The sequence below is a fragment of the Phytophthora sojae genome (genome assembly GCF_000149755.1).
Source record: "Phytophthora sojae unplaced genomic scaffold PHYSOscaffold_8, whole genome shotgun sequence".
Classification (NCBI taxonomy): Eukaryota; Oomycota; class Peronosporomycetes; order Peronosporales; family Peronosporaceae; genus Phytophthora; species Phytophthora sojae.
Window position 1 is genome coordinate 2,578,623 of NW_009258122.1, and position 12,413 is coordinate 2,591,035.

Here is a 12,413-nt window from a genome sequence, read left to right on the forward strand (position 1 = left end):
CGCTCGAGCTAGTATTACACTCAGTATCTATAAACAAAATGATAAAAAAAGTGATTTTCAGAGATACGTCGGTATCCATCATGCTTCTGATTCCTCCAAAAAAATAAGACATCCAGAGTATTTTTGTGTAGGGCGGCTACAACGTAAACGAACCACCAGTCTTACGACGTGCCCTGAGCGCAGCCATCTTAGCCTTCATCTCTGGCGAACCCTTCGCTGGACGTTTCTTTGCTACGCCTACACCATAGCGGCGACGAACCTCCTTTCGCACAGATCTGATTAGATCCTCATGTTCCGGCTTGATAGCTTTTGATAGTAGGAACTTCTCACCAGCATCGATCGCGTTGGTGATGACCCCCTTGCGCTTCGTGTATGCAAGAGCTTTCTTTGCAGCCTTCTTTACGTCAGCCATTGATACGCGACCTCCTTCCTTGTCGCTATCGGAATCATAAATACCAATGCCGGTTAGGAACTTGATTGCAGCTCTGGCTGGAACAGCAGCCGTTGGCTGACCAGCATAAGTAGCTAAAGCAGGAACCGCCGCATCAACGGCTCTGGATAGTAGACCTGAATCCTTAGCAAATTTGTATGCAGACTCGATCCCTCCCCATACTTTGGACCAGATAAAACCTCCTTGAGCCTTTTTGTAGCCCTTCTTCACTTCGAGCTTGGTAATGTCGAGTCTGACACCGCGTCCAGCTTTACGAGCCTTGAGCGCCTTTTCAAACGAAGCAGGGTGGAGATGGATGACTGAACCACTACCCTTTAGTTCGCTTGAGGTGAGGCTGAGCTTACCTGTCTTGAAAGCTTTGGTAAGCTTCCGCGCAGGAATATCACTAGAGATTGTTAATTCTCGATACATGATTACTATATACGTTGAATTAAATTTATTCCAGAATTGTCAAATTTAGATCTTTCATTGTTTTGAATACATCTGGCTTACGGTATTGCTTCGAATATAGCCATAGGACACAGAATGGTCCACAGTAGTCTCCATAGGTTCCTTGGTATTGCTTGGTGTTGTATCGATCGATACCATACTTCTTTGGTGGTCCTTCCTCCATACTATCGAAGAATTCACCATAATGAACCGCCGTCCAGTGTCCTACCTCAAGATTAGGAGGGCGAAGTAGAATCCGAAATGACCCTTTCTTGGGGAGATGGGACTTTATCTCATTTGATTCGAATATATTATCGAGTTGAACGTTCATTTTCTCAGCGAGTTCGATGAGATCATGATCTGAGGTGATTGGCTTGATGAGCTGCGACATAATATTTAATTTTATCAAACTATATTAGGATCCATATAGATTCAACGATGAGCGAAACTCAACTATCCAATCAGTACTTTTACCATAGCTCGCTTAAGAGCTACCCGGAGATCAAGGTATCTTCGAGCAAGCGTGTACCGCACGTCATTGACCTAAATCAGGGTTCGTACCAGAATGGTGTCATCACTATCGATGCTACGGCTCAGCTTAACGGTTCCGAGGGCTTCGCAAGCCTTCGTGATGCCTACATTACGCTTCCCTACAAGGTCTCAATGAAGAATGGTGGCACTGCTCAAACTGTCGCTGCTAATCGTCTATGTGCTACTCTAAAATGCCGAAAATTGGAACGTTATTGATAGTCTGAGTCTGGAACTCAACGGAAAGACTATCGTCTCTATGGCTGACTACAAGCTCTTTTGGAACAACGTTCGTGCTCAGACTGGCTACAGCCCTCAGTACATTGAAAAGCACGGAGCTGAATCGTTCTTGTACCCTGACGCTGCTCAGTCGGTATCATACAGTTCTGGATCCGCATCTACCAGTGGTGATGGATATTCAAACACCATGGCATTCTCGTCTTCCTTTGCTGTCTCGGCTCCTCCTGGTGGTGCAACTATTCCTAATGATGGTTTCGTTAAGCGCCTTCTATCGAATCCTCCTACGGCTGGCGCTGACTTCTCCAGCTCGTGGCCGTCGGTAGGTGGTGCTGCTGCATCGACTACCATTTCTAACCAGACCTCGCGTGGAGCTTTCGTACCTGGTGGTACTGCTGCTAACGCAATAATGGGGACGTGGAACTACATGCTTAAGATTAAGCTCACCGATCTGCATCCTATCTTCCGTGAGCTTGACTTGATGGCTAACCCTCAAATTCGCCTGCGTTTCCGTGTGAATCAGGGAACGTCTGTAGTCGCGGTAGATGCTTCAAAGGGTATGTCGCTAACCTCTACTACTCTATCGTCTGGTAATAGTTGTCCAGTCATGATTGCCGCTTCTGCTACCGGTAATCCGATGAATGGTGTGCTTGCCGCATCTGCTGGCTTTAGTGTTGCTTGGGGAGCGGTTGTAAATGCTCTTGAACCTACCATCGATGGTACATACATGCCTTTTACTACTGCTCGTTTGTATGTCCCTTTCGTTCATCTTGAGAACCCTCAAGCTATTATCTCTAAGCCGGTTAAGAAGGTTCGCTACAATGATTGCTACGCACAGTGGTTTTACCAGCGTGCTGGTATTGGTAAGTCCTCGACTCAACTAAATGCTTCTTTCGATTTACAGCTGTCGGCAAGTGTTAAAAACGCGAAATATGTTGTGCTTTTACCATTCGCGGAACAGACAAACAACTTTGCCTCTGCTACTGTTCAGCAGTTCCAGAGCCCCTTCGATAGCTCTCCATACACGCTTCAGCCCGGGTCGTCGATTCGCAACTTTAACGTTCGTATTGGCTCGACTCAGGTGTTCGATATCAGTCATGACTATGATTTCCACCACTTTACCAACGAAATTGCTAAGATTTCAGCGATTAACGGAGATCTAACCCCTGAGCTCGTAAATGGTCTACTTGACTATCAGACGTGGTCGCTCACAAACCGCATGCTTATTGTCGATGTCAGTCGCCTGACTGAGCGCGATGTACCTCAGGCTATTCAGATCCAGGGTACGAACGCCGGATGCCAAGGTGTGAATATGCTGATCCTCGTAATTAGCGAACAGGAACTAATGTTCGATAGACTAACCGGAGAGGTTCTAGACTTCACTACAGCGTAAGTAAAAAAAAAGATATTTTTTAGTTCAGTTCCTTGAGTAGCTTTGGACACTTGTCAATCACGAATTGACTTTTTCTTAGCCAATCGAGATAGCCTGGATCCAATTTACTGATCTGCTGTAAAGATTTGCCTCGATACTTACCCCACGTCATCATATAGGAGTTATCGTTATTTAGGAATCTTGAGTGAAGAAAGATTTTCATTTCCTCGCTAATGTTGAGACTGGATTGGTTGTGAATCCAACGACAGTATCCAGGATCATTCTTGAATACATCCTCAATGGATTGACCTTTGTATTTTCCGAAAGATAGTTCGATCGTCATGTTCTATGTGTGGGTATCTATATACATAGCCTCTTAATTTTTTTGAAAAGAATTTAATTCTGAAAATGACGTCGTAATGTGCCAGTAATTATTGGGAGTTTCATCTTACCCTCGCATGTGCGACTACAGGGTCGCGCGTCTGGTCGCTGGCTAACGGACGCCTCCTCGAGCTCTGAGGTGGTTGAGAGGTCGTGTAGGTAAAACGGACGACTATCCACAAAGATCGTTCTAGCACCGTTCTCGGAGGTAAATTACGGTAAGAAATTATGAAAATAAAAAACTGCCGGCGTAATGTGCCGCGACCCACAACTCGGAGTGTAGCTCCGGCGGGAAGGATAAATGGAGTGCGCTCTCGCTCCTCCACTACTCGGTGATGACTCGCCCTTCGTATACACGGCCACTTCTTCACTACTCTTGGCCTGACCACGGGTAAACGCACACTACGATACTAGCAGGCGCGTCCACCGACAGTCATAATCCTACCAACAGGTTTATCCAATTGCTACGGGAACAGCTTTTCCTCCCAACCACTCAAGGAAGACGTCCGGGCTATCGGTGAGGCAGCTGTGGTGTAGTGATTTGGCGGTAAACGAGAATCGAGCTGACGACCAAGCTTCAGTGGTGACCCGAGTCGTCGGGACATGTTCAGCAATGTTCGGCGGATGCTGATTGGCCATTCTGGACCGGTGCCGAAGACTCGTCGACACACCCAGGACTTCAAGTACGATCCGAACTTACAGCGAACTTTGACCCGAGATCCGCACTTAAGACGACCGTTCGAGCCCCGGCGACTGCTCCAAGTCTTCATCGTCCAATAGAGTCATCGAGAGGCCTCTTGGGGCGTCGAGGAGGCTCTGAAGGGTCGGTAGTTACTTGGGAAGATCCAAAACGGACGCGTTTTCACGGACCAGCCATTCCGTGTTGCGATCGTCGTTGTGTGTCCTCTCGGCGGCAGAGTTTGAGACAAAGGTGAAGGCCGACGAGTACGCCGAACTGTATAATGTCACAGTGAAGACGTCGCCCATGGTGAAGTCCGTGCCGTCGCAGCTTCAAGCAGTACTTGACGAGTTCGCAGATGTCTTTCCGTCAGAGTTGCCGCCTGGATTGCAACAAGTTGCCGTTGCAGCAGAGACTTGCGGCACGCTCTCACACGCAATATAAACCTCGCAGGCCCTCAGGAACCGCTCAATCGAGCACGAAGTTGTCTTGAAACCAGGTGCGACGCCCAGCAACCGCGCCCCCTTCCGTCTCTCGAAGGTTGAGCAGGAGGCATTGGACATCTTTGTGGCAGAGCTGCTGAAGAAGAACTGGATCGAAGTGTCGGACTCTCCATGGGTATCAAACATCTTTGGCGTGCCCAAAAAGGATCCCGCGACTGGCAAATTACCATCACGCTTGGAGTGGCGTTCTCATCGCCACTGTTCTAGTGGTTCTTGTCGCCAGCCTTCTCGTCACCAACGCATTCCTGGCCGCACTTCTTTCGGTTCCTCTACTCGCCTGAGCTCGAAGCAGCTCGGAATTGAATGTACTAGAAAATCTCACCTCCAACTCCGTGTCCAGGTCAGCGCAATGCAGAACGTGGTGGGTGGTAGGAACTGAGCAGTGCACACACTCTCCCGCTGGCAAGAAGTGCAGCGTGCGCTCCCACCCGTCGACGAAAACGACCTCAATCTTGACCAGTGTCGCGTTCAGCTTGGTGCGCTGTAAGACGCACCCGTACTCGGGCAGCCACGGATCGTACCAGACGTCGCCCCGTGCGTGTCTCCCTCCCGATGCTGACAGGCGTCGGGCCACTCGTTGCAGAATCTCAACCTCGTGCGCAGCAAAGTAGGAGGCCGGGACGACCCGGTCGTCTGCAAGGGGCTCGACACGGCCGCACTTGAGCTCAGCAACGCCCGTCACCTCCAAGTCGGTCACAAAAGCAGCACATGACTTGGCCAGAGCAACGCACAGCGCCGCGTCTTGGCGGGAGCTGGGGGCTTTGTGCTTGAAGCGAAAAACCACGTGCAGCAACTCGTCGTCGTTCATCTCTCTCTCCGACTGCGTCTCGACCGAGGAGTGCGCGATCCAAAGTAGAACGGAGTGTGCCAACCACTCGCTGCGCAGGTCTTGCAGCGTTGTTTTCTTTTCCAGTTGAGACGGCCCAAGACCAACGGCTGCATCGTGACGAACCGCCGTTAGGTCCTCGGAGATTTCTCGATCGCTCTCCGAGTTTCAACTGCTGCAGTCGCCGCCGTCAGCAGACGACGGTCAGGCGGCCGTTGGCGTTCACGCAGCGGTGCAGGGCCGCGTGGTGAGGGACAGGGAGCAGCCCACAAAACCAACGCCTGCATCAGATGCACGGGGGTGCAGCAGCAGCAGCCCAACGAAGACGGCGCAAGAAGAAGAATGATGGTCCAGAGCAAGTTGAAGTGATGGATCTAACCAATCAGAATGATCCTTTTGGCAGGAACGAGAAACCATTGGTCAAAACTTGCCCCACATGCCCCCCTTCGTTTATTTTTGATCGAAACGTGAAGATGGCACCAGGTGAGTGAGTGAGGGAGGGAGATCCATCCACCTATCCATCCATCCGCTGCCGCTATGAGGAGGGGTGTTAATCCTATCGTGTATCGCTGCGGTCTGCTGTGCTGCTGCTGCCACAGGAGGCCGCGTGCGCAAGGAGCTGGAGGAGTGCCAGAAGGACTCGCACCTATCGGGCGTCACGGCTGTACCCGTCAACGCCGCGTCGCTCTCGGAGCTGCGAGGTGCGGCCCAGCACCATCCTTACAGTATCACTCTCACTCTGCTCTGCTTACTGCTGTACTTATGCACTGCTGCCGCTTACGCAGGCACGATCCAGGGCCCGGAGGCGACGCCGTACGAGGGCGGCCACTTTGAGCTCGAGATCGTCATCCCTCCCAAGTACCAATACACACGATGCGATGTCGGGGACTTCAAGTCTCCAGATACTAACGAAGTATTATTACCTGCTATGCTATTGCTACTGCTGCTGCTACATGGGGGCAGATACCCGTTCGAGCCGCCGCAGATGCGCTTCATCACCAAGATCTGGCACCCCAACATCTCGTCGCAGACGGGGGCCATCTGCCTGGACATCCTCAAGGATGCGTGGTCGCCGGCGCTGACCATCAAGACGGCGCTGCTGTCCATCCAGGCGCTGCTCTCGGCGGCGGAGCCCACGGACCCGCAGGACGCAGAGGTGGCCAAGATGTACCTGCACGACCACGAGCAGTTCCTGAGCACGGCGCGCTTCTGGACCGAGAGCTACGCCAGGCAGACGGACACAGGCGACGATGCCGCGCTCTCCAGGCTCATTGACATGGCCTTCCCCGCGGTGCGGTCTATATGCCGATGCTCTTGTGCTGTGCTTGGTTGCAGCCAGCAGGATTCTCATTGTTATGTGGTGTTGTGCGCAGGACAAGGCGAAGGCTGCGCTGCTGGCAGCTAACGGCGACGAGAACGCTGCGATTGAGAAATTGGTCAGCAGCATGTAGCTCCGTTTTCTAGCCGACATCTGCCCTCGTGCGGAGGTGCGGCTCGCGGAATGTACAAATTACTAGCTTGCCTATGACGCGTTGTGTTGCACTGTGCTCTACTAATGTTTACGCGCAGGGACTTATTTTCTCTTGGGTTTGGATTTCACCTGCGTCGTGCGGATTGCCGTCTGGGTTAACACCTTTTGATGTGTCTGGAGGCGAGGGGCGAGAGAGAGAGCACTTTGTGAGCTCGATATGAAGCACTGTAAGCACCCTTCAATCACTTCGTGAGTGCACGCATTTCAATCACTGGCTTCACTTTCAGAGACCCCGAGCACAACTAAGCGCAATGCCTTCTCCAACTTCTCAATTCGCTATCTCGAGCACAAGTGGGCCGAGGAAAGCGACTAAAGGAAGGAAACAAGAAACGGAGAGGAAGAGCCAAATGGACGACGAACACCTGAACGCGGTATTTCGCTTCAAGCACAAGGCGCGTAGTGATCGTCAGGACGCGGCGTTGAGCTGGACTTTGATGGAGCGCTTCGATACTTTCGTGAACACTCTCGAGGCGACCGAGCTTGGCAACCTCAGCTGTGGTCGCTTGGACCCGCTCGCGGACGATCGAGTCGTCCCTGCTGCGGCCTTTAGCGTTCATGAGCTTGAAGTGCTGAAGGAAGAGGTCTGTCGATGTCTCGCAGCTTCACCGACGGAGAGCCATCGGCGGGGAGATGTGTGGTACGACCCGTGGCTGCCCATGTACGGCTGTGCCATCCAACGAACCAAGCTGAGTTCTACTCGGGTGAAGCTGGAGATTGGTTTTGTCGACGGATGGGAGCGCGCTCTGCACTTCTTGCCCACCGGAGAGTGCATCCACAGCTCCGTTCCTAAGACGCATCGCACTTTGCACGGTGAAGAGCTGGACACGCAGTTGGAGGAGAAATTCGCGAAAACGTTCGCGTTCGAGCTGCAGGAAGCGCTCGAAGTCGGGACGGAGCGCGGCAACAAATGAGTTGGGACACCAGAAGACGCCGCAGTTCATTGCTGCGGTGGTGCATCGCTCCGTTGCATTGGTCACCGGCCGAGGAGATGAGAGTTCTTTTGCTCCCAACGGTGGCACTACGGACGTGGGGCAGCACACAGGCGGCCGACCTCGTGACACTTGCTGGGCGCTTGTCAAGGCCGCGATCGAGAGGAACCTGTGCTGTGGGAGGGGGTTATTTCGCAAGACTTTGACGTTGTTCAAGCTGAGTTTGATCCAGTCCGAGATTGCCAGAGCTGAAGATGTCTTCTCTACGGACTCGATCGATCTCAAGCGTGGCTGCGACTTGGTGGACGACTTGTTCTTCATGCTGCAAGTCGTTGTTCAGCACGTCATCGAGCTGTTGGGAGACGGCTACGATGTCGCGTCACTTCAAGAGCAGTGCGCTGACTCGAGAGCTAGCATTGATGGGTTTGTGGGCGCCTTAAACCTCCAGACGGCTAAGCAGTATGTGCTGCCGGAGTTTACCGCCTTGCAGCAGCTCAACGGATTGAGCTGTGGTGTCGAGATTTTGTCGCCGAAACGTGATAACGAGTCAAGCAGCAGCGAAAGTATCGAGGACCGTCGACGCCGTGCACTGGTGAACCTGAAGCCATGCCAATTCGTTGGCGGAGCTTCCTGCAGTCTCGAGAATTTGCTCCTCTGGGTGAGATCCGACAACGCCGCTCCCCAGTCGTACAAGCGCATTTTGACGCTTCGCACAATCGAGGCGTTCCTGTTTGCGAGGTCGCCTGCATTGGTCGACGGCGGGAATGTTCAACAAGCAGAGGATGGCGACGAGCTCTTCGTAGCGAACATGCAGTCGCTCGTCACTCACTACCAGAAAATCGCAGATGAGTGGCGCCAATATCCCCAGCGGACGTCCGTTCTGAGCGCGGAGCAGCGCAGTCGCCAACTGTTGATGTGGATCGCGTTCTGCCTCGTTCACCAGAAATGTCTGCACGAATTCCCGCTGTGCTCCGAGTATAACATCGCTTTGGAATGGAAGGACCTGAAGGTCGCTGTCCTGAGCGATCGGGCAGCGGTGGAAGCTCTTCAGCGTGTGGCGCAGTACGTTCGTGGGTGGAATTTAAAGACTGGAGGGGCTCGGCTGTTCCATTTGACGGACCAAGAGCCTACCTTTTCCTTTGCGTGGAAGTTTGCCGAAGGTAATCCCAGCATGGAAGAGCGCTACAATCAGGAAGTCGAGGCGTGGAAGGCGCATGTGCAGAGTGAGTGGAGTGAAATCGAGGCGAAGAAGGAAAGGGCGGACAACCTCCGCGCCGATAAGACGCGTCTGAACGAGGACCTACGCTCGCACCACAACGATCTAGCGCTTGAAGAGGGTCGGCTTCTGTTGGCGTACCCAAGTTCGCTACCGACAGAGCCCTCTCAAGTCGCAACTGCAAGGTGACATCCAGAGGCTCACCACCTCGCTCCAGCAAACGGAGGCAACGCTACAACGGACCATTGCTATGCCTCATTACCTGGTCCGGCCGCTTCCACCAGCGAAGGAAGACGCGTGCAAGATTCTGTTTATGCTGACGATGCCACGCGATCTCAAGATTTTGGGCAACTTGTGTCTAACTGCCCAGCGATCCCTAGCACCACCCAGGCCGACCGCTGAGATAAAGGAGTTACCAAAGGTGAGCTCCACTACATGGCAACAATTCCACCGCCAGCGTGCACAGTCCCAAGCCTTTCCGGATGGTAAGGTGTTCACTGCGAGCCCAAGTGAATTCAACCTTCCAAGCTCCTATGGCCCCAGAACGGTTGACGCCGTGTCGAGCCTGAACCAATACGAGTCGGAATGTGTCTGGAATCCGACCTTGCGTGGCACTGCGTGGATATGGCGGGACGAATCTGGAGACGGTGTGAATCCCTTCGCTGCTACGCCGACGAGCGTGGTGAACAGCTTTATTGAAAAATTGTCTGAGCCTTACTCGTGGATGAATGCCTGGCCCGGTGGAAACGACACTCGAGGGAATCTGGTGTATGTGAACCTGCACCTACTGAGGTATTGTGAAGCTTTCGAAAAGTCCTCGTTCATCGCTTTTGGGTCTCTGCGAGCGTACCCAAACCAGCAGTATCGGAAGCTACTGATGGCGTTGCTTAACGACGTCTTTCTGTGGTCGAACGCTAGCGTCGGAACAATCGGTCGGCAGTCGCTTTACCAAGTCGGGGACCTCACAGATGAGCCCCAGCCGCAGATACTTGGGAAAACGGATATGCATCACGATTCGAGAGCGTTTTGCTCCGTATTCGAACAGGCTGCCAACAGGTTAAAGCATACCCCACGCAGTTTCGAGAGCGTACCTCTTCTCAGCGAGTTGGCGGGATATGCACTCCAGTTCTCCAACGATGCTCTACCCATCGTGAAGACTTTCGCGGGAATGGCAAGGCGCTGGGCGGCAGGTGCGCAAGAAGGCAACGAGAAGGAATCGGACTTGAATCGAATTGCTGAGGCTCGGCAAAAGGAGTGCGTGCTGTATGGCTACGCGCTCCTGGCGTACTCATTGGGGCCATGGGACGATGAAGCGGCTCGAGAGGTGTGCGAGTTGATTGTTTGTTTCCGCAAGTCTTTTTTCCTGTGCGCAAGCATCGACGAGGCGGCTACGACAGACATACTTCGAGTGGAAAGCAGAGTGACTGAGATGATGGCGCGTCGAATTGAGGAGTTGATTGCCTACGTGGAAAGGAGCGACGTAGATGAAGTTCTGACTGGTTTGGTTCGCCTCGTGAGCGAGACGTGTCCGTCAGGGCTGAAGGCTTTGAAACCCTCGACGCTCACTACGCTATCAACCTGTTCACGGGGATAGTTCTGACCGATGGGAATCCTCGTGGAGAGCTTCCTACCGATATTAGAGAGCACGTGCGCTTCTTAGAGCTGTTCGGACCGCGCAATTTTGAGGTGGTTTCAGCTGAAGGCGCGCTTCGAACTTCGCGCGCTTACTGTGGTCGGTTATATGACTTCGCCCTTCATGGTGGTATGGAGCTCTTCGTCCAGGAGCTTACAGCAGACCCCCAAGTGGCAGGAAAGATCTCGAGTACTCTGCAGTTGTGCTCGGCCAGCTGGATTGAAGCGTTAAGTGAGCGATTTCCAGCCAGACCGCGTGAACTGTATTCGCAATGGTACTGGGTTCAGCGGAAGTGCGTGCTTTTCAGACCCAAGCAGGCCCAGTGCCGTGATGTGTATTTTGTGGCTACATTCAATGATACTGGCGCGTTACAGTGCTACCAAGTGCCGTTGAGCGACACCACGCTCTCGTACGAATCCATTTTGGCCAACCTTGACGGCTACGATCGGTTCGTTATGAAAGAAGAATCCCTTCTCAGCGTATTGAAAGTGTTAGCAAAATTCGAGGATGAAGAGTTCCTGCACCCGCTCAAGTCGTCCAACGGTGTGCTGAAGGTCGAACTTCCAAGATTCAAGCTGAGCTTTTGTCTGAATGAGGAGATGGAGCTTGAGTCCGTGGAGCACAAGGGGTACAAGTTGGCCACAAGCCAGCAGTTCGATGACTTCCTACCCCGATTCAGTCGGTATCTGGTGCTGGAGCTGCAAGACAAATCCGACACGTCACGACCGGAGGTGCGCATGCTGCTACCAGTTGGACCAGTGGTTGAAACTCCTCAAGGCCTCGTTGATATCAGTGTTCCCAGTGAAGCAGACAGCCTTGTGGGTGTGGTTTGCTACGACGTTCACCGCCGCCTGAGGACGTTTGAAACCGAGACGATTGGCGCGAGACTGCAGTTGGCCGCGGTTTGTGTTCGAGCTGGGACGAATGTACCGAGCAAGCGGCTGCAGATGACGGGAGCTGAGGCAGCGCTGCAAATGCTACGAGGCTGTCGCTCCAGCCAGCCATTTTCAGCCTTTGAGAGGGAAACTTTGGAAACTATTAGCAAGCTGAGTTACCGGGAGCCTGCGGTGAAGATGTTGGCTGAAGCGTTGGTGGCAAGTGCTAACAATTTATCATTTCTCTTTGATGCTGGAGATGAGGCAGAGACCAAAAGCAGTCCTCACGAGAAATCAGAATACGCGGACATGTGTGTATCCCCACTTCAACGCAATCCGCTGCGCACCCAGCTACGAAGCGCAGAGGAGGACATTCTTGGACCCAATGGTAGTTAAAGAATCCATCTGGGTAGCACTCGTTTCCTGTACGGCCGTGTAAGAAAGCAACAGCCCGACCCGCAACACCGTAGAACGCAGGAGAACCCGTCCAGCCAAAACAAGCAGACAAGTCAATCACCAGGGCGTTGTCTTCGGGAATTGTTCCTGCGAACAGCCGGGTGCATGAGCTATGTATTCCCAGATTCCGAAACGCGGAGGCAACATCACCCAGCAATAACTTAATGTCTGCGGATGGGAACTTCTCGGCCTGGTGTAGAATCTCTCGTGCAATGCGTTCAACGGGTTCGTATTCTGTGTTTGGAATTGATGTCGTATCGGTGGTCGAGTTGACCGATTCTCCGTCGGGGTGTGATAGATTGTGGATAACCCTGCCGGAGGTAGATGGGTCGCCTTCACCTTTATCCACTACGCCAAAAGGCGAGAG

At 52.8% G+C, this 12,413-nt stretch overlaps 6 protein-coding genes across 6 annotated transcripts; 3 read left to right on the forward strand and 3 right to left on the reverse strand.

The window, feature by feature from the left end:
* Window positions 1-43: 43 nt before the first annotated feature.
* PHYSODRAFT_462922 (hypothetical protein) lies at window positions 44-862 on the reverse strand (the record flags this gene model as incomplete). Its single annotated transcript, XM_009535585.1, has 2 exons — window positions 44-136; window positions 236-862. Coding segments are annotated over 2 exons (720 nt in total), but the record flags the coding sequence as incomplete, so codon positions are not given.
* Window positions 863-887: 25 nt separating this feature from the next.
* On the reverse strand, window positions 888-1,211 carry PHYSODRAFT_520944 (hypothetical protein; the record flags this gene model as incomplete). Its single annotated transcript, XM_009535586.1, has 1 exon — window positions 888-1,211. One exon carries the CDS (start codon window positions 1,209-1,211, stop codon window positions 888-890), a length of 324 nt encoding a protein of 107 aa, XP_009533881.1.
* Window positions 1,212-2,372: 1,161 nt separating this feature from the next.
* On the forward strand, window positions 2,373-3,038 carry PHYSODRAFT_518331 (hypothetical protein; the record flags this gene model as incomplete). The annotated part of the gene is made up of 1 exon (XM_009535587.1): window positions 2,373-3,038. The coding sequence occupies one exon, from the start codon at window positions 2,373-2,375 to the stop codon at window positions 3,036-3,038; it is 666 nt and encodes a 221-aa protein (XP_009533882.1).
* A 19-nt stretch (window positions 3,039-3,057) lies between these two features.
* On the reverse strand, window positions 3,058-3,360 carry PHYSODRAFT_518775 (hypothetical protein; the record flags this gene model as incomplete). Its single annotated transcript, XM_009535588.1, has 1 exon — window positions 3,058-3,360. The coding sequence occupies one exon, from the start codon at window positions 3,358-3,360 to the stop codon at window positions 3,058-3,060; it is 303 nt and encodes a 100-aa protein (XP_009533883.1).
* A 2,638-nt stretch (window positions 3,361-5,998) lies between these two features.
* On the forward strand, window positions 5,999-6,857 carry PHYSODRAFT_518528 (hypothetical protein; the record flags this gene model as incomplete). Its single annotated transcript, XM_009535589.1, has 4 exons — window positions 5,999-6,107; window positions 6,192-6,264; window positions 6,370-6,697; window positions 6,780-6,857. Coding segments are annotated over 4 exons (588 nt in total), but the record flags the coding sequence as incomplete, so codon positions are not given.
* A 427-nt stretch (window positions 6,858-7,284) lies between these two features.
* Window positions 7,285-9,271, forward strand: PHYSODRAFT_304761 (hypothetical protein; the record flags this gene model as incomplete). Its single annotated transcript, XM_009535590.1, has 2 exons — window positions 7,285-7,518; window positions 7,973-9,271. The coding sequence occupies 2 exons, from the start codon at window positions 7,285-7,287 to the stop codon at window positions 9,269-9,271; spliced, it is 1,533 nt and encodes a 510-aa protein (XP_009533885.1).
* Window positions 9,272-12,413: the final 3,142 nt, after the last annotated feature.